This window comes from Rhinatrema bivittatum, chromosome 7, assembly GCF_901001135.1.
Source record: "Rhinatrema bivittatum chromosome 7, aRhiBiv1.1, whole genome shotgun sequence".
Lineage (NCBI taxonomy): Eukaryota > Metazoa > Chordata > Amphibia > Gymnophiona > Rhinatrematidae > Rhinatrema > Rhinatrema bivittatum.
This window is the reverse complement of record NC_042621.1, coordinates 184,743,763-184,771,440: the sequence shown is the minus strand read 5'-3', so window position 1 is coordinate 184,771,440 and position 27,678 is coordinate 184,743,763. Positions and strand designations below refer to the sequence as shown.

At 39.8% G+C, this 27,678-nt stretch overlaps 1 protein-coding gene across 1 annotated transcript in view; it reads right to left on the bottom strand.

The window, feature by feature from the left end:
- ERCC6 (ERCC excision repair 6, chromatin remodeling factor) overlaps positions 1 to 27,678 on the bottom strand; it is a 211,735-nt gene that overhangs the window by 80,690 nt on the left and 103,367 nt on the right. Inside the window, exons 9-11 of the mRNA XM_029609617.1 lie at positions 13,858 to 14,028; positions 12,168 to 12,344; positions 1,102 to 1,218 (exon numbers count right to left, since the gene is read on the bottom strand). Of these exons, the coding sequence (XP_029465477.1) occupies positions 1,102 to 1,218; positions 12,168 to 12,344; positions 13,858 to 14,028 (465 nt within the window). The remainder of the gene's footprint in view (positions 1 to 1,101; positions 1,219 to 12,167; positions 12,345 to 13,857; positions 14,029 to 27,678) is intronic.

The window sequence follows — 27,678 nt, the reverse complement described above, 5'->3', positions numbered from 1 at the left end:
GGGGTTTGTAGTTAATTAAATGTAAAGGGTTGGAATGGGTTTTTTATTTTGTTTTTCCAACAAAGAGCATGATAAAAGTTTTCTGATCCTGGAAGTGGACAGAAATGGCCCTCCCCAGACCCAAAAACGAAATGGGGACAAATAACACATTTTATGCCCTCCCCTATTTTGCTCCATAAGACGCACAGATGCCTGGGAACAGAGCCAGTTTAGCACACCATTTTTATTTATTTATTTATTTATATATACTTTTTTTAATTTTCCCGCTCTGAATCCTAGGTGCTTCTTATGGTCAGGTGCGTCTTATGGAGCGAAAAATACGGTAATATCTCACCAGCTGCCACTGTAACAGAGACATTCTACCAAAAGATGAAACTATGTAAAACTGCTCGGTGGTACAAACATAGAACTATTATGGGGTAATTTTCAAAAGGATTCATGTGTGTAAATGGCCTTTTGAAAATTGCCTGGGAGGTTGTGTGTGCAAATGAATGCACAAAAGCGTTTAGTATCTGCAGACTTTAGCTTATGTGGTCTGTCTGAAAAATACTCTCTTAATGCTGGAGGATAGACCAAGAGAGTTAAACACTAGGGGTGGTAGTTACAAAAAATTCTGTTGCGGGTTTAGTTTAGCACAGGTAGCCCCTGTCACAAGATAAGGAAGATAAGGGCAAAGGTCGGCCGGCACCATTTTGAATGAGGGCAGCCACTGGCCTGGAAGTGGGAAATGCTCCTGGGCCTCCTGCCAGACTATCAGGACATTACTGGTGAGCTCTGGGGGGGGTTCAGGAGGCTGGGCGAGGGTATTAAGCTAGTGGGGGTGTTCAAAGTTTTACTAAAATGGAAGGGCTAGGATGGGGTTTTATTTTTGTTTTTAGCATTGGTTTTTTGGGCCCCCCAAAAAAACCCGATTGAAAAAAAAACCCATGAAATTGTTTTTTTCTATTGTTTTTTTAGATCCACGAAATGAAATGAAATATTTTGTTTCTAACAACTGCACACCCTTATTAAACATTACCTTCTGAAGTATCTGGCAAAAAGTCCTAATCAACACTACTTTTCTAAGTTATTTTTCATGCAGCTGCTCTTACTTTTCCTTACCTGTTCATTTTTATCTGGCAATGAGAGGTTCATTTTCACATCAGCTTTCATTCTCCGTAAAAGATATGGGTTTATGGTGTCACGCAAAACACAGGCACACTTATAGGCAGTTTTAACCTGCAATAGGAAAACAAGGCGAATAAAGGGCTTTGCTGCTATGTATCTGACTTATTGGAACATTTAAAAGTAAAAAACAGCAGCAGCATAATATTCACAAAAGAAGAGAAACCCACATTGCCTTCTTCACTATCATCTCATTATGGTTTACTGAAATTGTTTCACAAAAATAACAACTCCATGGACCTCTGCTTTGGAATTCAGATGAAAAGTTCTTAAGTGTGTTTCTGGCTTTTAAATAAATACTCTTGCATATTTTCCTCCTGGGGAGATGCTGACTTCTGATATCTCTTAGTTTGTCCTATTAGGTTAATTGATTGTATTAGACCTAAGTTTCAGGAGTCTGGCCATAGAAGAAGAATGGAAGAAACCCTATTGAAAGGAGGTTCAGCATTTTACTCTATAAGCCTTCCCCTACAACACTGTGACCGTTCTTTGTTCATTACTGTCTAAATGGTAAAGCTCCAGTCTACAAGTGCTGCAAACAGGTCTGATTTTCAAACTAGCCAGGTTCTTGGATCCATGTTTGTTGTGGAAACACTAAAACCTAGACCTATTTGCAGCACTCAAGGACTAAAATTCATCATTTCTGGTTTAGACATTCTGTATGATGCTAGTTATGGAGTACCTGGCTCTATCTGGTTACAGAACAGAGCTCAGAGAAAAGTTAATCAGGACAGAGCCCTGGCTATAGCTGTAATCAGTGACCAACCTTGAAGAGGGTACATTTTAAAGTCATTTCTGCAGGTAAAACAGCACTTCACCTGCAGAAATGGTCTTTTAGAAAAACTGCCTGCCCAATGTGCATATAAAAGTATAGACATGGGGGCCTCTATATGTATAGCAAGGGTAAGCGCTCCTGGGGGCGGGGTTTGCACTTATACGCCTACTTCTGAATTTACAGAACTACCTGTACAAATTAGTAGATGTAAACGTGTGGATAGATTTCCTGGGATCATTTTCAAAGTGAAAGCATCTGTGTACGGTTACCTGGAAAATTAGAATAAAGTCTACAGTTAAAAAATACCTGCAGACTTTGCACTCATGTGGCCACTCTTAAAATTATCAACTTGCTGGCTAAACAAAATGAAAGGTAATAAAAGCTGTTGTCAAGAAAAAGCAAAGATAGTAAAATTAGTCCCAACAAGCAGGCAGTAGATGAACAGAAAATAACAAAACCATCTTTCCATAAGGTACAAATGTATCAGCAGCTAATGTATTATATTGTAGGAAGAAAAAACAAAAACTGCATTCAAAAGTAGGAAAAAATGTTCTTGCTAAGAAGCATTGCCTCTTATTAATGGTCCTGTTTGTTATACTTTGATCTTTTTCATTAATTTTAGTTTGGCTGTTATCAATGTCTTCTGTTTAAGAAAGCACTGATATTAAAGTTGCATTATCCTCTGTGAAAATACTTCTCCCTTGGGGAAGCCCCTTTTATCAATGAATCCATGTGTCTAATCCTATGTGAGACTGAAAGGCATACAACTAATCTAGAGGGCTTGGAGATCAAAAGGAAACCTAGTGGGGGCTGTCAGAAATGGAAGGTACCGGACAATAAGTGAAGATTAGTGCCCACTGGAGACTATGTAAGTTAGCACAAGGAAAACCTCATGATCCAAAAAAATGAAAAAGGTCAGTCTGGTCTTAAATGGAACATCTGGCTCTGCAATGGATCACTGCTAAATAAGATAGGTATTAAAGGAACATAATGGGATATAATGGGTAGCAAATCTTCAATGTGCTTAAAAGGAAAAGAACTATGATAAAGTAATACAAGAAAAAACTATACCACACAGGTTTAGTAATTTGGGAAAGGACAGCACCTCAGCTAGAAATTTTAAGGTCCTGAAATATGTATCATAAGTCAAAATAATGAATGTTATAAAGTAACACAAATGATCTACAATACAGTAATTTCAATTTAAATTCATTAATGTTATGTGAATACAAAATATTACTATGTGCATGGGATTAGTGTTTTATTTATAGACATTTGATTTTTTTTTTTTGATTTTTTTTTTTACCAAGAATGGCCTCAAGCAGATTACAACATATGTAAAAACAAACTATCTGAATTACCATACAGTTAGTATCAAATTCACCATTGGCTTCATCACAGTTTATGTAGCAGTAAGAATCTATTGGTGTGTAACTTGTAGCCTTCAAGATAGGAAGTCCTGTGCTTAGGTCAGAAAACTGGAGATTTCTGCCAGGAAGATCTAGGTGAACAGCCATGCTTTAGTATTTTTTCTGAACGTGAGATAACAGGGCTCAAGGCGTAAATTTAGTGGTATCCTGTTACAAATATCTAATGCATAGCAGCTGAAGGCTCGGAGTTTAGTACAAGACAATCTGGCAGAGGCCAGAGAAGGGGAGGAAAGAAAGGCCTATCAGGAGCATCAGAGTTCTCTTGCGGGGGTGTAAGAGAGAAGTTGTTGAGATAGGTTCTCTGGGGCCTGTTTATTTACACACTTAAAAACAGAGTGTTTTGAATTTTATCCTACTTTCAACTGGGCATCAGTGTAATGAATGTAGTACTGATTTGAGGGCCCTACCAGAATTCTCATGGCTGTACTCTGTAGTAGCTGGAGGTACTTAAGAACATAAGAACATAAGAAATTGCCATGCTGGATCAGACCAAGGGTCCATCAAGCCCAGCATCCTGTTTCCAACAGAGGCTAAACCAGGCCACAACAACCTGGCAACTACACAAACACTAAGAAGATTCCATGCTACTGGTGCAATTAATAGCAGTGGCTATTCCCCAAACAAACTTGATTAATAGCAGTTAATGGACTTCTCCTCCAAGAACTTATCCAAACCTTTTTTGAACCCAGCTACACTAACTGCACTAACCACATCCTCTGGCAACAAATTCCAGAGCTTTATTGTGCGTTGAGTGAAAAATAATTTTCTCCAATTAGTCTTAAATGTGCTACTTGCTAACTTCATGGAATGCCCCCTAGTCCTTCTATTATTCGAAAGTGTAAATAACCAATTCACATCTACTCATTCAAGACCTCTCATGATCTTAAAGTCCTCTGTCATAGCCCCCCTCAACCGTCTCTTCTCCAAGCTGAACAGCCATAACCTCTTCAGCCTTTCCTCATAGGGGAGATGTTCCATCCCCTTTATCATTTTGGTTGCCCTTCTCTGTACCTTCTCCATCGTAACTATATCTTTTTTGAGATGCGGCGACCAGAGTTGTACACAGAACTCAAGGTGCGGTCTCACCATGGAGCGATACAGAGGCATTATGACATTTTCCGTTTTATTAACCATTCCCTTCCTAATAATTCCTAACATTCTGTTTGCTTTTTTGACTGCTGCAGCACACTGAGCCGACAATTTTAAGGTATTATCCACTATAATGCCTAGATCTTTTTCCTGGGTGGTAGCTCCTAATATAGAACCTAATATCGTGTAACTACAGCAAGGGTTATTTTTCCCTATATGCAACGCCTTGCACTTGTCCACATTAAATTTCATCTGCCATTTGGATGCCCAATCTTCCAGTCTTGCAAGGTCCTCCTGTAATGTATCACAGTCTGCTTGTGATTTAACTACTCTGAATAATTTTGTATCATCCGCAAATTTGATAATCTCACTCATCGTATTCCTTCCCAGATCATATATATATATATATATATATATATATATATGCCAGACAACAGAGAAAGGAAAAAATGGAGAGACTGAGGCAGACATATGCCCCCTCTCCAACAGACGATCAACATAGTTGATTGTCTGTTCGATCAACTATGTTGATCGAACAGACGATCGATCAACATAGTTGATCGATCGTCTGTTGTCTGGCAAAAGCCCCCGATCCGAGGCCCCTCGACATGCGCATTTGGCATCGGAGGGCCATGCGTCGCATAATGCATCGGCGTCCACGCATGCTTTGGCCGCTCCGCAGACGACACATGCCCCGTTAACACCAGCGTCGCATCCTGCGTCAATGCCTCGTACAACGCTACCGACGCATGAGTCGATCCCATCAAAGAAGTCGATTCCTACGACGCACCACGACACATCTCATCAGTCTACGACGCAATTACATCATAAGACTAAGAAGCTTTCTCCCCCGCAACCGGAAAAACCAGTCTCAACACCGACAATTCCGAATAAATCGGGAAAATCTCTGTCAAAGACAAAACATACTATGACCATCTCATCAAGGAGATCATCACTCTCCCTTATCAGATGTTATTATTGAGGACTCTCCAGGGGGCTGGGAATCATCCCCAGATCATGGAGCTCGTCCTAAACCATCCAAGAAGAGACCAAGGTCTCCTCATTCATCAGTACCTAGGACGCTGTCTAAACGATCGAAAAAAATCGACCAGATTACCTGTCCATCCACATCATCAATCAGTTGAAGAGAATGTCTCAAATAACTACGCTGTTACATATGTTTTTTCATGGTTTACCATCTGATCCTAACGTGTTACCACCAGATCCTCAGATTCCTACATCACCGCAGGGGTCTCCGGAAACATCTCAGAACCTACCATCTCCACAACAATCACCTCTCTCTTCTGTTCACACTATCTCACCAGATCCTTCTCCGGTATCATCTCCTGGAAGTTCAACGGGTATTCCATCGGACCCCCCACAAGATCTTCCTCAACCAACTTCCCCACCGGAAGATTTAACTTATGCTAAATTCCTAGAAAAACTGGGATTAGCCTTAAATATAGAAACTCAAAAACTCCCAGATCCGAGATCTGAAGTTATGGGGATTCTTCAAATACTAGACGTTCCATCTGAACCAACTGCTCTACCTCCCCACCAAATATTGGAGGGTCTTATGGATAAAGCGTGCGATACTCCACACCTTCTTCCATCTATTTCTAAGAAAATAGATTTAAAATACCGGATGCAGAAAACTTCTCACTATGCAAACGTACAACTTCTGCACAATTCAATAGTTGAATCGGCAATGAAGAAAGCCAAGAAAAACCGGTTATACTCAAACACCCCCCCCCCCCCCCCTTTCCTGGAAAGGACAATAAACTCTTAGATGACTTTGCTAATCAAAATTCTATGCTTAATTCTAGAATCAACCACCACCAATTTTACATAAAACAATATTTATTTAATTGTACTCAACAGCCTCAACCTTTTCTTACTACGTCACAGGGAGATGGTCCACTACCTCAGCCCTTCCGGGATCTGCAGGAGGACTTGCATCATTTGTTCCGGACATCATATGAAGCCTTTGACACCTCTGCACAATCATTAACTACTTCCATTTCCGCTAGACGTCTGGCATGGCTCAGAGCCAGCAGTATTAGAGAGGACATACATGACAGGCTAACTAATTTGCCTTGCAGACCAGATAACCTCTTTGGTGAAAAGTTACGAGAGACAGTATATCTCTTATTAAAGAACAGAATATAGCGGTCCAGTCTTTGACGACGCCCCTGGACATGCCTTCGACATCTAGACACTTCTTGGGTCAATATAGAAGAGGTTACCACTATCGCAGACCATACTTCTACTATCAACCTTACCAACCTAGTTATAGGCAACAACCTTACCAGCCTCAAAGACAGCAATCCCAACTACAAGGACAGAGAACACGTCAAAAGAACACCAAGACAACAAAAACCACAAACCTCTCAACAGACACCAAAGCAGTCTTTTTAAATCATCTTGCCACAACAACAGTTCACCTGGTGGGGGGCGGGGGGAGAGATTATCGTTATTTCATTCCCAGCGGTCCACAATTACCACAGATCGATGGGTTTTAAATATTATACTTCAAGGGTACCAGCTGCATTTCAGCTCCTTCCCAGTTCTTCCACATCTCATCACTTCCAAGACTCCCCAAAATCAAGTCTCTTCTCTCATGACAGAAGTTTCCATTCTCCTTTGCCAGAAGGCAATCCAGCCAATTCCCTCTTCTCAGAAGGAGAACAATTTCTACTCCCACTATTTCCTCATTCCCAAGAAGTCGGGAGGCCTACGCCCTATTTTAGATCTTCGAGCCCTAAACAAACACCTCACAAGAGAAAGATTCAAAATGACTTCTCTCAAAACAGTACTTCCCTTTCTAGAAGCGAACGATTGGATGTGTTCGCTGGATCTAAAGGATGCATACACTCACATTCCAATCTACAAGGATTTTTGGAACTGACTTGCAACTTGAAAACAAAAGTATCACTATCAATACAAAGTACTCCCCATTTGGTCTTCCTCTGCCCCGCGAGTATTCACGAAATGTCTTGCTGTTGTTGTGGCACACTTACGCAAACAGGGAATCAACATATTCCCTTACTTGGACGACTGGCTTCTGGTGTCTCCAAATCCACAACTCCTGAAGCAACAAGTGGAATGCACACTCCTTTGTCTACAAAACTTGGGATAGTTAGTGATTTACGAAAAGTCTCAACTCCATCCCTCCCAATCCATTCAATTCATAGGAGCATTGATTCAAACACCAATATCCAGAGCTTTTCTCCCTCTGGACAGAATCAAAACCTTATAGTCCCTTTCTCAGACTCTTTTATGTCGGACAGTAGTTCCAGCTCGTCAAATACTAGTGCTTTTGGGACATATGGTGGCGGCAATTCATGTAGTCCAGAATACCCGTCTGAATATGAGACGTCTCCAGTGGGGTCTAAAATCTCAATGGAATCAATTGACCCATAAAATGTCCCACAAAGTCAGTGTGACATGCTCCATGAAAAAAAAAAAAAAGACATCAAATGGTGGCTCCGACCGTCCGTTCTGGAAGAAGGAAGCCCCTTCCAGCTTCCCCCTCATCAGATAATACTCACAACAGATGCTTCTATGACAGGCTGGAGGGCCCATCTCTTACATCTCGACACTCAAGGTCTTTGGTCCGCAGCAGAACAAAGTCTCCAAATAAATCTGCTGGAATTAAGAGCAATCAAGAACTCTTTGATGGTATTCCAGTCATGGTTACGGGGAAGTCGGTAATGATCCATACCAACAATCAAGTAGCCATGTTCTATATCAACAAACAAGGGGGATCGGGTTCACTGACACTTTGCAAGAAAGCGGTTCAGATATGGGAATGGGCAGAACGCAACAAGATCTTCTTGCAGGCATCCTACCTTCCAGGTCTTGCAAACACGAGAGCGGACAAACTAAGCAGAGTTTTCCATCCCCACAAATGGTCACTCAATCAAGTGGAAGCAGACAAGATTTTCGCACAATGGGGAACTCCGGACATAGACCTCTTTGCATTGGAAACCAATCGGAAGGTGCAAAGGTTTTGTTCCCTTCTTCCCAGTGCACACAGAATGTCACAGGATGCTTTCCTGATTTCTTGGGGGAAAGGTCTTCTGTATGCTTTTCCTCCCATTCCGCTAATTTCACGCACAGTTCAAAAATGTATTGTGGACAAACCAGACCTAATCCTGATCGTTCCAGCGTGGCCGAGACAACCATGGTATCCTTATCTACTTCGACTCTCAGTCACCCAGCCAATACTCTTACCGAAAGACCCTTTTCTTCTTTCTCAAGATGCAGGAAATTTGATTCACCCCATGCAGTCCCCCCTTCATCTGACAGCATGGAAATTGAACGGCAGTTACTCAGTTCTCTGAACTTTTCTCCAGACATCTTGGACGTTCTCGTAGCATCACGAAAGCCTTCTTCCAGGAAGAATTATGCTTTCAAATGGAATATTCAAAATGGTGCACCAATCAGAGGCTTGACCCTCTATCTTGCCCACCTGAGATGCTGTTGACTTATCTCCATGATTTATCACGCTCAGGCCTGGCAGTAACTACTATTAGAGTTCACTTTAGTGCAATTGCAGCTTACCATCTCACGAATGAGGGCTGTTCCATCTCTACCCATCCGTTAATCTCCAAGTTCATGAAAGGCTTACTTTGTCTGCACCCACCCTTCAAAAAGCCGATAGTACCATGGGATATTTATTATTTATTTATTTAACATTTTTATATACCGGGACTCATGTAACAATTTACATATCATCTCGGTTTACATTGTAACTCAGAGAACAGGCATGTAAGAATGCAATTACATAGAACAGGGCAAAAAACTTGGTTATAAACTTACTGGATATAAACATAGTTCTTAAAGCGTTGATGAATCCGCCCTTTGAACCCATCCATCCTAGTTTTAAATAAAGTATTTTATTTATTTTATTTTATTTATCCACAATTTTATTTTATGTTTTGTTTTTGTTCTCAGTTTGTTATGGTTTGTCATGGTTCCCTGTTTCCAAATGTTTTTCTGAATGTGTTTCTGAATGTTCCAATTGCTAAGTTCATTGTTTAATGTATCGCCTACCAGGGAAAGTTCTGTTCCATTGTAAACCGGTGTGATCTATATTCTTTATAGGAATATCGGTATATAAAAATTCAAAATAAATAAATAAATGTTAAACTTCATGCTTAAATTCTTAACGTGGAAGGTGCTTTTCCTAGTGGCCATCACCTTGGCCAGACGAATCAGTGAACTTCAAGAGTTAGTGATCAATTTTCCATATCTTCAATTTCACCATGATAAGGTGGGTTTTACGAACCACCCTTCATTTCTGCCGAAGGTAGTAGATGCTTTTCACCTGAATGAAACAATCTCCCTTCCTGTTTTTTCCCCAAAACCACATTCTGACGATCGACAGAAGTCTCTTCATACGTTAAACTGTAAAAGAGCCTTAGCGTATTACAAGAACAAAACAGCCTCACTCAGACGTTCGTCTCAGTTATTTGTCTCCTTCAACCCAAACAATCCAGGTCAAACGGTATCAAAAAGAATGCTCTCTAATTGGCTTACTGCCTGAATCCAATACTGTTATTCTACAAAAGAAATACCTCTTACTGGTTCTATAAAAGCCCATCAGATTAGAGCCACTGCAGCTTCTATAGCGCACATTCAAGGAATACCTATCCAGGACATTTGCAGAGCAGCAACCTGGTCATCTGTTCATACGTTTACATCACACTATTGTCTCGATCAACAGCCTGCTTCAGATTCCTCTTTGGGATCTGCAATTCTAAAAAACTTTTCATAAATATTGAGGGCTGTCCACCTTCCATAGCTTGCAAAAAACAAAAAAAACCCTCTCTCGATTTCGAAATGTCTTTGCAATCTATATGCTTGGGACTCCCACTGTGCATGGCCAAATGCCCTGCTTATCGCCAGAAAAAAAGCAAGTTTGCTTACTGTAAACGGTGTTTTCCGTAGATAGCAGGGAGTTTAGCCATGCACTCCCACCCACCTCCCTGGACAGCCTTCCATCCTCAACACCTACACCAGCACTTAGCTTGAAAAACAACTGAGAGGGAGCTCGAGGAGTGCGGGAACCACAGAGCAGGCACACTTCAAACTAAGAGAGTAGCTCCGCCTTCGTGATATCACGGATGACGTCACCCACTGTGCATGGCTAAACTCCCTGCTATCTACGGAAACACCGTTTACGGTAAGCAAACTTGCTTTTATTAACCCCTTCAAAAAAATGAAGCAGATTTATTAGGCAAGACTTTCCTTGGGTAAATCCATGTTGACTGTGTTCTATTAAACACATGCTCTACGATTTTGATCTTGAGAATAGTTTCCACTATTTTTCCCAGCACTTCATACTATCTTGTGAGATGTCACTGAATAGAGAGTTGCAGTAGTGGATTCTGCTGCTGATTAAAGCATGGATCACAGTGGAAAGGATGTTTTTATCAACTAGTTGCACAGTTGATGAATCTGGTGCAGATATAATAATGAAGTTCTTATCACTTTCATGATGTGAATTTCCATACTGAGGTTCTGATCAAACTGAATCCCTAGGCTTGATTCTCTGGGATGCAATGGGTACCAAACAGGATGGGTAGCTACTGTATGGTATGATCTTAGTGGCTGATTCAGAAGAGCTCCGATTTGGAATTGTTCAGTTTGAGCTTAAACTGTTGTGCTACTGCTGTGAGTCAGTTATTGAGAGTAGTGATGGAGGAAGTTTGGTTAGACCAAGTTTTGAAGAAGAGTTGAATGTCATCCACAAAAAGGTGCCATTCAGTATTAAAGGTCTGAATGAAGTCATAGACTTGGTGAATGTGAATGCTGAAAAGATCAAAGAGACTGAGCCCTGGGGTATTCTACATGCAAGCTCTCTAAGTTCTGGAGGAACTTTTGGCCATCCTCTAGGATCTTTTCTCTTTCCCACATCCCTTCCCAGCCCCAATCACTAAGATCACTTTTCCTCTAATAAAGAGCCAAATAAATTAACTGGACACAGAAAATGTTAGAAAACAACTTTATTTTTATAAACTAATACAAATAAATATATTTGCAATTTAAATTGTGAGGTCAATATTAAAAAAACATTTAGACAGATAAGAAAGTTATCCATCTAAATTGCCATGTTTTGGTGTGTTCAGCCCCTTATCCAGCCAGATTTTAGCCCGATAAGTCATTATCCGGCTACCATCTAGCCAAATAAAAAAAGCGGTGTTCCGGGTTTGTAACTGGGAGGAGTTACTTATCTGGCTAACTTACAGGGTCATTTATCACTTCACGTTAGGGCCTTAACACTCACGATAACGCTTTAACGTACACATTAAATAGCGCAACGCACGTTAGTATGCAAATTTCACATTTGCTATGAAAGTGGAATTTGAGAGATGTGGTGACCAGAACTGTATGTCTGTTTTTAAAATAATGTGTGCACGAGTACAGCTTAACTCTTTGAAAATTCACCCTTAAGTATTTATTGTTATGAGTGGGATCAATGCCAACCTATAAATTCATTAATATCACTCACCAATACAATTTGCTGATAAACATATTAAGGTGAAAAGAAAAACGTGTGCAATCTGGTAAGTGTCCTTATGGTAGGTAGTGGAGTATTTTGATGCTTAGAATACAACTTAAGTACAAGGGAAATCAAAATTTCATGGTCTATAATTATTCCAAGAAGTAAACATAGACAGATGAACTCAGAAATGCATTACCTGAACTGGAGAAGCATTTGCATATCCCCCCATGGTAATTGGGACAGAGAACTGCTCCATGAAGACTGGCAGAGTTCCCAACTTTCCCGGAAACACAAAATCAAAGAGAGACCAAAGCTCCTTTAGGTTATTTTGCATAGGAGAGCCAGTCAAGATGATTCGATGAGGAGTGCGAAACTGTTAATAGAAAATACATTTTTTATTAGTTTGCTGTTTATAAAAAATGCAGACCTCATTACGTTTTAGTTATCTCAGACACAGAGATTGGATCAGATTTCACTTGTCAGATCTCTCTCTTCTTTTAGTTACTCTAAGCCAGGATTTCCCCAAACCAGTCACTGGGACACTATTAGCCAGTCAGTTTTCAGGGTATTCACAATGAACATGCATAAAACAGATTTACATGCAATGCAGGCAGTGCATGCAAAGTTAATCTTATGCATGTTCATTGTGGATATCCTGAAAACCTTATTGGCTAGGTGTATTTTGAGGACTGGGTTGAGAAACCCTGTTCTAAGCTCATGATTTATAGTATCAAGTTTTTATTCATCATTCCCATTTTTCTAAGCATATATTATCACCTGCCAGTATTCAACACATAGCAATAGCTATTTTGTTAGTCTAAATATACATACAGTATACTGATGAATATATGCAACACTTCAGAGTGTAACCTAAAGTTGTCTGTGCTGACATGGAAAGCTAGAGATGCATATGGCTATCAGTTAAGAGCTGACAGTATAGTAATGGTTACAAAAGAAACTCATGAACATGATCCAAACGTCTGCCAGTAGAAATGTTTCTTCTCTTCATAGCTTTGTAGGACTAAAATATTGTAAATAAATAACAGCAAGAGCCTGCTCTCTATGACTATAATTGTAGTAAGAACGTGGCATCAGAAATTATTCCTAGGTGCTAGTTAGTTGTCCATCCACTGCCTCTCGCCTCTCAATGGGCCCCCAGCGGTGTCAATGGTAAGCACTCGAATTTCAGTCATTTGCCGCTTCTGTCTTTCAGTCTCCCTACCCTTAATATAAATTCATTTTTATTATATCCCTTGAGAAATTTAAATATTCAATATTGAAAAACACACACCTTTTATCAATCAAATTCCTGTCCCAGAGTCTTACTACCATCAAAGTAACAAAACATTTTCAATTCCCTTACTGCTCTTGAGCTAAGACATCTGACATTAGGGGCTATCCACTCATTACCTTACACTGACCTATTTTGTAAGGGTCTGTGTTACTATGCAATATACAGTGAGATGAAGTGCTATACAATGCTCCAGGTAAAACTTCACAGAAGTTTTAATGGCTCATTTTCTAATTGACTTCATTGTCCCTTCCAAGGGGGATGATGAATTATTAGCATCATGTCTTCAAAGTACCCTGGTATTAAAGTTGGATGAAGTATGCTATGAAACTCAGGTTTCAATAGTTACTCTGAAAAAGCATATTTAAAATAATTAAATGAAGCACATTCCCAAAAATGAGTCTTGGCAGAACATTATAATAAATAAATACCTTGGAGAAAAAGCCCCCAAAACCAATTTGTGTTTATAATCTTCATTCAGGATCTTTCTTGTGAATCCAGCCAGAAGTTTGTATTAAAGTAATATAAAAAGTCACTATACCCATTTCTACACATCTCAATCCTTGCTAGCTTATTTTCTGCATTTTCAACATACCTGCTTACTAGCAACTGTGATGCCAGCATTTGGGTTCCGGATTTTGTGCCCCTCGTCTAAAATCACATAATGCCAGTCATAGCGTTGCAGATAGTCCTGCATCAATCGGATGTAGGAATAGGAGGTAATTAGAATACCAGAGCAGGCTCCAATTTCACGGATCAGCTTGATCTATCAAAAAGAAAAATGTTTGAAGTGAACAACATGCATCATGAGATCATGCTAACCTGTGTACTTACCACACTGGCTACTGTATATTCAAATAAAATAAAGGATCTTATGTAGATAAGACGACAGGGCCGGATGGGATACATCCGAGGGTACTAAGGGAACTTAGAGATGCCCTGGCAGCTCTGCTGGCCGACTTTCAATGCTTCCTTAGAGTCTGGAGTAGCTCTGAAGGACTGGAAAAGGGTGTATGTGATTCCTAATCATAAAAGTGGAAGTAAGAAGGAGGCTTGGAATTACAGGCCAGTTAGTCTGACCTCTGTGGTGAGCAAACTAACAGAAATACTGCTAAAACAGAGGATAGTGCAATTTTTGGAATCCAATGGATTGCAAGATCCAAGGCAGCATGGTTTTACCAGAGGTAAATCTTGTCAGACAAATCTAATCAATTTCTTTGTTTGAGTGATCAGAGAGTTGGATCAAGGGAGAGTGTTAGACATAGTTTACTTGGATTTCAGCAAGGCCTTTGAAACAGTTCCACACAGAAAACTTATAAATAAATTGTGCGCCCTTGGTATGGATCCTAGAGTGACTGACTCAGTTAGAATCTGGCTCAGTGAGGTGACAAAGGGTAATGGTAAATGGAGTTTTCTCTGAAGAGGGAGTTGTTACTAGTGGTGTGCCTTCGGGATTGGTCCTTGGACTGGTTCTTTTGAATTTCTTTGTGAGCAATATAACAGAAGGGTTGTCAGGAAAGGTTTGCTTTTTGCTGATAATACCAAAATCTGTAATAGGGTGGACAGCTAGGAAGGAATGGAAAACATGAGGAGGGATCTAGCAAAAGATCGAGGAATGGTCTAAGGCCTGGCAGGTACGATTTAATACTAAAAACTGCAGAGTAATGCGTTTAGGATGCAAAAACCCAAGGGAAAGGTACAGTATTGAAGGTGACATTTTTCTAAGAACAAAGGAAGAGCAAGATCTGGGGGTAATTGTATCTGATGATGTTAATATGGTCAAACAGGTAGATAAAGCGATGGTAAAAGCCAGAAAGATGCTTGGCTGCACAGGGGGAGGGCATGGTCAGTAGAAAAAGGAAAGTGATATTGCCCCTGTATATAGTAGGTCCCTGGTGAGACCTCACTTGGAATATTGTGTACAATTCTAGAGACCGCACCTTCAAAAAGATATAGACAGAATGGAGTTGGTCCAGAGAGTGGCTACTAAAATGGTCAGTGGTCTTCGTTCTAAAGCATATGGGGATAGACTTAAAGATCTAAACATGTATACCCTGGAAGAAAGGGGAGACAGGGGAGATATGATAGAGTCATTTAAATATCTCAAAGGTTTCCATGTGCAGGAGGTGAGCATTTTTCAATAGAAAGACGACTCTAGAATGAGGGGGGTCATGAGATGAGGGTGAAAGGGGATAGATTCAGGAGTAATCTTAGGAAATATTTCTTTACAGAGATGGTAGTGGATTCATGGAGCAGCTTCCTAGTGGAAGTGGCGGAGACAAAAACAGTATCTGAATTCAAGAAAGCATGGGATAAATACTGGGGATCTCTAAGGAAGTGATGAGAATTATAAAGCTAAATTAATTGGACGGATGGGCAGACTGGATGGGCAATATGGTCTTTTTTGCTGTCATGTTTCTAATTTTCAAAGGGACTTCTGAGATAAAACAGTGCTTTACCTGCAGAAATGTCCCTTTCCAAATTTGCCTGGCCAATATGCACATAAAATTACTCATATACACCCTGTATATGTGTAATTTTAATTAGAAAAAAAAATCACTTAAGAAACAGTGTCTCCATCAATACAAACAATAGAAAAATGTTTAAAGTAAAATGGATTCACTCAGAAATGGCTTAATTATCAATGGCTCAGGAGTATCCAGATGAAAGCCTAATGTCAAATCATAATGATCCAATATATACAGGTACATTCATTTTCAGTTCTTATTGTTCTTTATTTTTTCTGAGAATTTATCAGGTTTTATTATGACAAGAGCAAAAACAGGAGAAAATCAGTTGAAATAAATGACTCATTTTTCAGGTAAATATCTGAGTTTATTTTGGTGGACAGAAACCAAGACAATAAAACCTATTCAAGCAGCTTCCCCATCTCTCCTCTCAAGCCCTGCCTATTATGCCCCTCTCTCTCTTTCCCCATCCTGCTGAAAATCTCCCACTCCCCCCAAACCTGCACTGCAACAACATTTATCCTTACTACTGGTGGCTCTAGGCTTTTCCTCTCTCCTTCAGAAGCATGCTTATTGATGGTTCTTTGCTCTGTAGCACTGCACTTCTGCATTTGTGCAGGGCCAGGGAGCCTGCTGGGAAGTGCTTCTGGTGGACAGGGCCTGCTTCAAATGCATTTGTGGCACCAGACAGCAGGCACTGTGATTGCCTAGAGGCTGGGACTAGGCAATCACAGTGCCTGTTGTGATTGCCTAGTCTAGGCAATCACAGTGCCACTTGAAACATAGCATGCAACCCATGCTATGTTTCAAGTGGGACTTGAAACATAGCATGGGTTGCACTGGAGGGTAAGTGCTTTCATTGATGGGAGGTGGGACTTGAAACACAGTATGCGCTCTGGCCTATGCTGACTTCCAGCAATGACTGGAGGCCTTGAAACGCTGCATCTACAACTCTGGAGAAGCTTTTTAATCAGCCTAAAATTAGGGTGAATATCTATTTAAATCGACTGTCACCTTTGGAAAAATCCATGAATTTATGGGAAAAACTTGCTTGAAACCAACATTTTTAAGACATTTATATGCAACTAAAAACTTACTCACAAAAGGACTGCAAACAAAACCATAAGCAATGTAATTGTGTGTCTTGGACGAGCGACCCAACATTAGTGTTTCGAATGGATATCTTCATCAGGAGACACTGCATTCTCTTGACCAAGGTGCATCGCTACAAACTCAGTGTGAATAAAGTGCCATTTTGAAATGTCATGATGCTGGTGAATAATTTATATAGATACTCCCCAAGCTGCAATAAGAACCAATAAGAAGTGAGGCTAAAAATCAGCCAATCAGCAAACAATCCTAACAGACGGGTCCAGCAACACTAGGAGTCATAGAGGACCCCATGGCTATACCATGTATTTGCTGAAAAAACTGTGATCCAAACTAGAAATAGTGATAAAACAAAACTAACGTAGCTAAAGAAATAATGAATGTATCAGGAATGTAAGTGTCATGTTATCTGGAAAACGTGCAGTATCTTGTATCAAAGTGCCTTGATGACCTCTTTCTTCCAAAAATAATCTACAAACTAAACAAGTGGTTCCAGTAATGAACCCAAAGAAGAAACAGGATGGACAGGAGGATTCTCTAAAGATCTGTGAACTTTGGGAACCAAGTTAATCACGGGAATGCAAGGATGTGGTACAAACAGGAAAGATTTCTCTTTCTTAGTGAGAAAGGTAGCTGAGTCGAAACAAGTACATATTTTCAACTGCAATTCCCCAGTAGGATCTTCAGTTAGAGGAAGATAGTATTTAGTATTTATCAAATGTATAGACAATGAGTGAGCATAAGTCTCTCAGTCCCGCTGGCTTAGTTATTGGACAAGGATCTTGAGCCAAACATTTCAAGGCACTAATTTCTCCAGAACATAGATTATAGAATGTCCTTATATGAGAGTTCTCCATGTCAGTTAACTCCTTTAATACAAGGTCTGCATATAGGGATGTAGAGCACCTAGTGATATCGAATTAGAATGTGCTCTCATGATATATACATCAGAGCTAGTACTTGGGTGATCGGGAAAGAGAGTTTGTCACTGAAAGATCGAAAGAATCTATATAAAAGTGATTCTATGTTCAAAGGGGTCGTGGAGGACTGTTGACAGAAAAGATAATCCAGAATTCAAAATGCCTTCTTGTGAAAGAGTCAATGAAAACAGAGGATAAATTTATCATTGAAGACTGAGTCTCACTTGTTGTCTGGTGAAATTGACTATCTTGATGATCTGAAATAGGACGTCGAGCACGATAGCTGCAGCGTCCACAACATGCTGTTGTGTGTGCCTAGTGAACAGTTCTGAACATTTGACAAACCGAATAAGATTGGATTTCTTCTCTAATGATAATTCAAATGCCTTTAATGACTCAAATGAATCCAGCAATTTAACAATACACGAATCTAATATTATACAACCCAGCTCTGGGTTTCACATACAACACAGCACACCAAGGCATACATTACTTATGGTTTTGTTTGGCAGTCCTTTTATGGTGCTAAAAGATAAGTTTTTAATTGCACATAATTATCAAGTGCTATATAGTGGATCACTATGATTTGACATTAGGCTTTCTACTGATTTTACGGGTTGATACTCATGAGCCATTGATCATTAAGCCATTTCTGAGCAAATGCAATTCACTTTAAACATTTTTCTCTTGCTTGTGTTGATGATGACACTGTTTCTTATTGAGCAATTTTTTTCTAAACATTATTTACTTTGCTTGCGAGGGTGGTTATATTTATTAGTATGTGTAATTTTAAGCACACTGGAGAGAGGAAATTTGGGGAGAAGATTCTGGGCGGAGTCTGCATTTACACACATATTTTTCAATTTTGAAAAGTACGCATTTACACACATATTTTTCAATTTTGAAAAGTACACATGTAAATTTCCCCACATAAAGTAGCAGGAATAACTTTGTGCAGGTAATTTTCCTAGAATCTTTGTATATTTATCACACGTATTTCAATTGTTGTTCTATTTTAATTTTTTCCATAAAACTTGTTGCATGTATTTCAATGACTGTTCTATAATTTCTTTATTGTAAAGCTTGTTGCTGCATTATGGTTCTTTGTAAACCAAAGTGATGTTCTGAACGTGCTGCGGTATATAAAAATCTCTAAATAAATAAAATAAATAGAATCATTTTCAAAGCAAACGTGTGCACTTGGTTCCCTTAAAAACTCTAGTGTAACGTAGATGTGTAACAGCCTGCTGACTTGTAACTTATGTGTGCACTTGCTGATACAAAATTACCCCCTTAGATGAACACATTTTCAGGTCTTTATTCAGAAACATTTAGCTGGATAACATAGAAGTTATCTGGATAAATGAATATTTGGGCACTTAGCCGGTTATATTTTAGCTGACTATTTTATTATCCAGTTAAAATTTAGCTGGATAAATTTGGGGTGCTCCAGGAGCATTTTGGGGAGGAGTTACATTAGCTGGCTAACCCCTAGATTCATATTTATAGAAGAATGGTGAGGTGCGAAAAAAAGGGGCGGGGCCATAGTGGGCACAGCGTTCAGGAAAAGGTGTAGTTATTTCCCACGGTGCTGTCGGTGATAATGTGAAAAACATTATCGCCCGCAGCGCTGCCGGGAGATAACTCCACCCAAACCCCGCCCATACTCCTCCCCTTCCCCTAATTAGAATACTACCGCAATACCGGCACATAGCAGAATAAAGAATTACCCTGTGACTTATCCAGCTAACTTCAATATTCAGAGTTAGCCGGATAACTTATCTGGCTAAGTGTGATGCAGCCAAAGAACTAGCTTAAAGTTAGCCTGATAAAGTAAGTTGGCTAACTTTAAGATAGCCAGCTATATTCAATAATGCAGCAGCACTATTGAATATACCTCCAAAGTTAGCCAGATAAATTTATCCGGCCAACTCTGCTATCCAGACAGTGACTGAATATGGACCTCCAGATGCTCTTTTGGTGTTTTACTAAACAAGTCATGATTTTAAAAATTCAAATCATCCACTGTATCCTACCTGCCAGGAGTCCCATGTCACAGCTATATTATGTCAATGATCTCAGGACTTATACAGGAGAATTTTCAAGGAACTTCTGCAGGCAAAATAGCGCTTTACATACAGAAATGGCCCTTTTGAAAATTGCCTGGCCAAAATGCGAGTAAAATTGCACGTATGCACACTATTTTAAGTTCACCGGGGAGACGTGTTTCGGGGTGGAGGGGGGAGTCTGAGAAGGGGTTGCATTTGTGTGTATACTTTTCGATTCGGAAAAGTATGTACATAAATTTTCATGGAAAATCTTTCCCTGAACAAAGCAGCAGGGGTAACTTTGTAAAGGTAGCTTTCTTGGGATAATTTTCAAGGCGAACATGCACGCATAAGTTCACACTGAAAACTGGTGCAACTTAGGGAGCTAAAACAGCCTACACGTGGGCTATTATAAAATTACCCCCATAAGGGATGGAAAGAAATGATGGAAATTAATCTTGCAAGCTGGAGAATGCTCCTGGGGAGGCCAATTTCCAGAAACTACCTAGTTCAATAAATTAGCCCTTACCCGGGTAAAAGTATGCATGGGGATCAATAACGTACATACTTTTATGCAGGCAAAAAGTAGATGGGTTTGGGGGCATGGTTAGGTGGGGAGAGGAAAACAACACACATAGATTAGATTTTCAAATCTACACATGTTGTTTTAAAGGGAAAAATGTCCAGAAGAAAAGCAGATGCAAATCTTTGCAGGTACTTCTTCCCAGAACAATTTTCAGAACAAAAGTATGCTTGTACTTTCTCTTTGACAGCTGCTGCAAAGTTCGCAGTAAAAATACCCATGCAGTCTGCAATTTTTAAACTAGCCACAGTAGTTGCAGGCTCGCAGAAACTACCTGTGGACTTTCAAGCAAATTTTTAAATAGGGAAACTTCTTGCAAATTTTCCTTTTAAAAATCAGCAGACAGTGCCACAAGGATTTCTTTATCCTACATACTTTGCAGGTACAAAAGTATTTGAAAAAAGCAAGGGAAAGCAGGTGTTTCACTTTGAAATCTGTGCAAACTTTTCTGTCCACATTCCAACTCCATCACCAGTGCTGCACACTCTTCAAGCAGGTAAAAGTTATATGCGCTGTCATGCAATGCTCACATTTTTGCCTATCTTCACAGAGGAGAGGGGGGAGGAACAATAATCAATCCACATTTATACACAGGGAAAAACTAGTTTACTCATGCAAAAATGTTTTGATTATTGTCTCCTATGCAGGAAGATACAAAAATGTGAAAACTGACCCATAAATTTAGAGAAGAGACATCTCCAATGGACAACAGCATTTCAGGCCTCACACATGGGTGATGTCATCCAATGGCGCCCAACACAGAACTTTGATTTCAAAGATTCTAGAGCTTTCAGCATGCTCTACTGAGCATGTGCAGCCTCCCTGCCTCCCATACAGAACCCCACAGTCCATGATAAAACTAAGACAGGAAGAAACCAACTCCAAGGGAAGGTGGGAGGGAATCCTGAAGACTGACATTCTGATGTCCATCAGAGAACACCTGTTACAGGTAAGTAACCTCATTTTCTCTAAAGACAAGCAGGATTGCAGTCCTCACACATGGGTGATATCCTAAGCTTCAGGCTGCCCAAAAATGGGAAAAAGAGGGAAAACCCCCAGATGCGAAAGGCACCACTTGAGTTGTTAACAGAAGAAACCGCTATAATCCCCACTTTTCCTTTTTTCTCTCTTTTAGGCAGCTGGACGCAATAATGGGCTCTAGGAGGCAAAGGAGTTACATTTTACATCTCAAAAAACCCATAGGTCAGAGTGACAAAAACCCTGTTGTGTGGCAATGTTCCCTGCCAAAGGCAGGGATGTGATGTGAACTCATGGCGAGAAGCCCACTTTGCTGCACAAAAAACAACACAGTGAGAGCTCCCGCACAGGCCTACATCTTACTGGAGACAGGAAAGAGCACAAATCACTTACCAAGAGAAAAAGAGCTCTTGGACAAAGACTGCACAGTTTTCTCTGGTGTCAGAAAGACAGGAGAATAGACAATCTAGGGCAAGAGAACCCTCCAGAAAGAAAACTGTGGATCACTAGCATCTGAAGAGCAAGTACAGATTGCTTACACATAGCTACGCTTGATGTTCGGCCATGAGGAACAACAGGCATAGAATCCAAGCATTTGCATCAAAGAAGTGGATAAAGGCATCAGGGTCTGTGGTGGATCCCACTCACCAAATGGCTACAACAAAAGACCTGAACTCATAGATCAGACAGAGTGGAAATAAGAGTGCCAAGGCAAGAAAGAGCTACCCCTTAGGGGAAGCACCAAACCAAGACCCCAAGAGTAGTGATGAGTTTAGTCCAAGGCCACCCAATCTAAGCACTCGTATGATGAGCATATCCTCCCACTCAGCAGGATAAGCACCAGTGAAAGGGAAGCACATTGACCAACCAATCAATACATGAAAAGCCAAAGTCATTTCAACCAGGAGTCTGGTAAAAAGCAGGGAAAGGATAGTAGATCTTTCCCTGAAGTCATATGTTAAGACCACTCCCTTTCGCATCATGGCTTCTCCCTTGACATTCTGATTAGACATCAGAAGAAGTGAAGTGGGCTTTGTCCTCAAAAGCTCATATCTCAATACATTTATTAGTCTATAAGGTGCCACTCGTCTCGTGTCATGTTTGATACACCAGACTAACATGGCTATCCTTCTGAATATCTGAACCACAATTAATATGTATGAGGAAATTTGCATGCAATACCTCCCTTGCATGTAAATATATCTCATGCATATTCACTGCGACTATCTTGAAAGCCAGACCTATTTGTGGTATTCCAGGTCCAGAGTTGCCCGCCCTGATATAGGTGTATATTATTAGTTAAAATTACAACACCTCAAAATAGGACAGCAGATAAGGGCCATAAGCCCCATCTTGTCTGAGAATTGTTTTTCCTGTTGCAATACTGTAGACCTCAGTGGAACTCAAGCTTCATCACATCTAAAGATCCTGTGAGCTTATCCCATGCCTTCTTGAATTTTGTTACTTTTGTCTCCATCATTTCCACTTGGAGGCTGTTGCATATATTAATTGTCCTTTCTGTGAATAAATATTTCACAATGTTGTGCATTGATCTACCCCCTTTGAGCCTCATTCAATGACCCCTTGGTTCTAGAACTTACTTTCTAATGAAAATGCTCAACATTTGCATATCTGTATATTTTGAGATATGCAAGTTTCCATCATAGTCTTCTTTCCCTCTTTGCTTCCAAGGTACTGGGCCCGGACTGCACAGCCATCACAGCTGAAACTGGGCCTTATTTCATGTAAGCTAAGATCTGACTAAGGAGGTTAAGTCGATGACTGACTTGATGGCACTTTGTAAACTGGTCAAATTGATTTTAAGGCTATGTTTAGGGAATAGAACGTCAAATTTTGATTCATGTTAAGACAAGTTAATTAGGGGAGCACTGAGAATAAAGGTGCTTGGAGGAGGGTTCTGATTTTGATTTTTTGTGTGTGTTATGTACTGTTTTGATATTACTGTTGATGCTATCATAAGTCATTCTGAGGGTCTGGTAAGAACAAAGCAAAATATAAATAAAAATAGTAAAAGTCGTTTTATAGGGCCTATGGTGTACACACTGGAAAATTTTGGTAAGCCCTTTTCTGGGTTGCCCCATTCTGCCTAAATTCTTTTGCAGGTACAGCATCCAGAACTACACATATTATTCTAAATAAGATCTCATCAATGATCTATATAAGATATTATCACTTCCTTTTGTCTACTGGTAATCTCTCTCCCTAGCATTTTTCTGCTCTGTTCACTGCGTTTTTATTATATCTTTATTAACAATTTCACTTGTTAAAGCAAAGGAAAAAATGAACACCACAAATTTTAGATTACCAATAGTAATCAGTAAGATAACAAATACATAGAATTAGTCCTCAATCGAGGGAAGAGGGAGGAGAAAGAATAATCAAGAAATACCCAATCTATATTTAATTAAGCTAGCTAGACTCCCTAGAAACTTGGAGAGCAACTGAGGAAGGACTTCAAGACTGCAAAAATATTTCAAGCAGTTTAGGATCAAAGAATAAAAACCTTTCCTCCTGGGATTTGATTAAGTATTTACTGGGAAATCACAGCAGGAAACTGTAATCCAGGGAAATAACTCGCTCTAAATATTAAAAAAAAGCTTTCCTTCTTTGCTATGTTACTCTTGAAACAACCATGAATAAGGCTACGCTATGACCAAGGAAATTTTTATCCTGTACACTAAAAAATATTTTCAAGATCCATTTTCTTTCTGCATCCAGAACATACACAACTAAAAGTGTGGCCCTAGAATCAATATTAGAATCTTACAAAAAGCTAGATAAATGTAAATCTCCAACCTGATCCTGAAAGGACTGAGCATACCAGGGAAATAATATAACTTTGTCGAAGGAGGGAAAGACTCAGGAGGAATTTGCAACACTTCAGAATAAAACCCTGTTACACTACTTTGCAACCTTGAGATCATTAGGAACGATCACTCTGAGATCTCTGTTTGGTGCGTAAGTCTCCTTAAGCATTATTAGGTCATTTCTTATTTTACCTACTATCAGGCCGATACCCGTTTTGGACGCGCTAGCTTTACCCCTTATTTAGTAAGGGGTAATAGCGTGTCCAAAACGTGCATCCAACCCCCCCGAACCTAATAGCGCCCGCAACATGCAAATTCATGTTGATGGCCCTATTAGGTATTCCCACGTGATTCGGAAAGCAAAATGTGCTGCCAAACCGCACATTTTGCTTTCAGAAATTAGCGCCTACGTCAATATTAGAACCTCCGACTTAATATCATGGCGATATTAAGTCGGAGGTCCCAAAAGTTAAAAAAAGTAAAAAAAAAAATTTGAAATAGGCCCGTGGCTTGAAAACTGGACACTCAATTTTGCCGGCGTCCGGTTTCCAAACCAATGGCTGTCAGCGGGCTCGAGAACAGACGCCGGCAAAATTGAGCATCGGCTGTCAAACCCGCTGACAGCCACCGCTCCTGTCCGAAAAGAGGCGCTAGGGACGCACTAGTGTCCCTAGCGCCTCTTTTTACTGCCAGCCCTAATTTAAATAAATTAACTTACTGTATCGCACGCACAGGAGAGCGCGCCTGTGTGCTCTCCCACGATTTTTACTGTATCGGCCAGAATATTTGGAGTATCATCTGCAAAAAAGGCAATCTTTTCCTTCTAACCACTCTGTAGTATCTCTTAGAAAACAATGAACAGAAACCTTTTGCTTCTGTGCACACATTACTGGCTGGCCAGTTTGTTTGATATTGCTGAAGCCTAGAGAAACTAATTTCAGAAAGTCCACAACTAGAAACTAATTCTAAAAATTCTAAAAATTCTATGACACACAAAAAAAAAAGCATTTTCTGCATTCAATCACCAGTTTGATAGTTTCCCTAGTGTGGAAAATAATACTAGAAGTGTTACACCAGGCCAGTCTGTCGGGGTCACAGTGCACAGCTGATGCACTCAGGAAACAACTGCTGCCACAAGAAAATTCCTGATCGTTTAAGAGTGGGGCTGAAAGATTCTGTCTTGGCAGAGACCTCCTTTCCAGCACTCAGTCAACAAGTGGTGCAAGAATCACCTGTGAAGAGGACAGGAAAAAAACTGGAGTGCAAGACAAAAATCCTCCAGAAATACCTCTCATATTAACAAATAAACACACACTAGCATCTAAGCATAGTCAACAGCTCAGTTTTATGTTAAAAAAAAAAAAAAGTTGCTTCTGATCTTTGATACATTCAGAATATATTGGTGAAATCTTATTTCAATGGTAATCAAGCATTTTGTAATTTTACTGATCAAAAGTCCATAGAACTTCCTTACTTTCATCCAATTCATAGTATTCAGAAATTGTGGGGCACTTTATGCTCAACCCTGTTCTAGCATCAACTATTACAGAAACCTCTATCCAAAAATGCAAAGACAAGTAATCTCGGGTGATTTCAAATTAAAAGCTTGTAAAATATGTAACCTCTCCCAGATTTTGCAATTAATAGGGGATGTCTGCAATTAGCCAGACTTAGTGAATGCTGCGTTGTTGTCATTAAAAGATGTTTTGTGAAAAGTACTGCTGTTATTCTCAAGGCTCGGGAGACCAATCCCTCCTAGAGGGCAAACAGTGGACGGGTAGAAAACAACAGTCATAAATCACGCTGTCAGGCAGCAAAGAGGAGTGAAAAGCAGGCACATGAAGGCCGTTTGCAGGGATACACAGAACAGTGGCTTCCTGGGCAGGAATTACTGAACCTGTCATTAATTAAAATTTCCTCCAAGCTAAATCTTTAACTCACGAATTTGTGCTGACAATGGCAAAAAAAAAAAAAGATTTTAACCGTGTACCTTACAAACATGTTATAAGACAACTGGACTACTGCTCGATTCTGCTCTGTTCACATAAAACTCTTTATCATATAGTTTAAAGGAACTTTGAACAACAATAAATAGTTCATACAAATTACAGTGACAGTCCTTATATCGTTTAGTAAAAGGTCCATTCATTTTATTTTCTTAGTCACCTTGAATGTTTATATTGAGCAACAATGGACAGCACCATCTGAGGGTTCTCTCAATTCTCCTCGTAATGATTTGAGATAATCATCCATGACTCAGAATTCACGTTTCTTGTAAGTTCAGATAAGGTGAGCACATACAGTGCCTTATAAAAGTCTTCACATGCTTGTAAATTTCTCTCAAAAGAAATCAAAGTGCATTAAAGTAGGAATCTGCTTCACTGATCTGCATAACATACTCCACACTTTCACTGTGAAAGAACAATTATAGAAGTATTTCAAAAGTAATTAATACTAAGACAAAAAGTCTTCACATTCTTTGTCTTAACAAACCCAGATTAGCTCTGGTTCAAAACATTGCCTTATCAAGGACCATACTAAGTCATACAGAGCCAACCTGTGTCCACTCATAATAGCTGAGCTAATTCAAATACTCCTGGCATGAAGAATCAAGCCATTTCAGTTATATGATGTGAACTGGAGGCAAAAGTCAAAACATGGCAAACCAGGAGCTGCCCAAAGAACTCCAGGATAAAATTTCTCAAAGGTAGGAAAAGGGGTTTAGGGGGTGGGGAGGAGAAGAGAGGGGAAGGGGGCAAGGGAACCGGGGAAGGCTGGGATGCGTTGCCACGCAGAAATTGCATCACACTATTTAACATCTATTTGCTGCTTGTTTGCGCATTACTAGCAAATCTAGGAATCAAGTTCTTCCTCTATGTAGACGACATACAATTCTACATCCCTTTCGACAAAACATTTGAAAAAACTGTGGCGTTTCTGTCAACACACATGAAGACCATACAACACAATCTTTCTCAACTGAAATTAACTCTAAACCCCAAAAAACCTGAAATTGTGTGGTTAAGGAGAGATAACACGATACTCAAACCGCCAACCCTAGACCTAGGAATTATTAAAATTATTCCCTCAGAACAAGTGCAAGACCTAGGAATTTAGATTGATGAGAACTTCACTATGAAAAAGCACATAAGCAAATTAATCAAAACAGGATACTCCAAGCTGAGAACATTACATTGGCTGAAACCACTACTAACAATACAAGACTTCCGCACTGTTCTACAAACATTAATATTCTCAAACCTGGACTACTGCAACACCCTATTACTAGGCCTTTCCTCAGGTCTACTAAAACCACTACAGCTACTTCAAAATGCCTCTGCTAGACGCTTATTAGAGACACGGAAATTCGAACACATCACCCCCTCACTGATAGCACTACACTGGCTTCCAGTACAAGCCAGAATTTACTATAAAATGCTAACTCTAATTTTCATCATCATCAACAATATTAACCCATGTT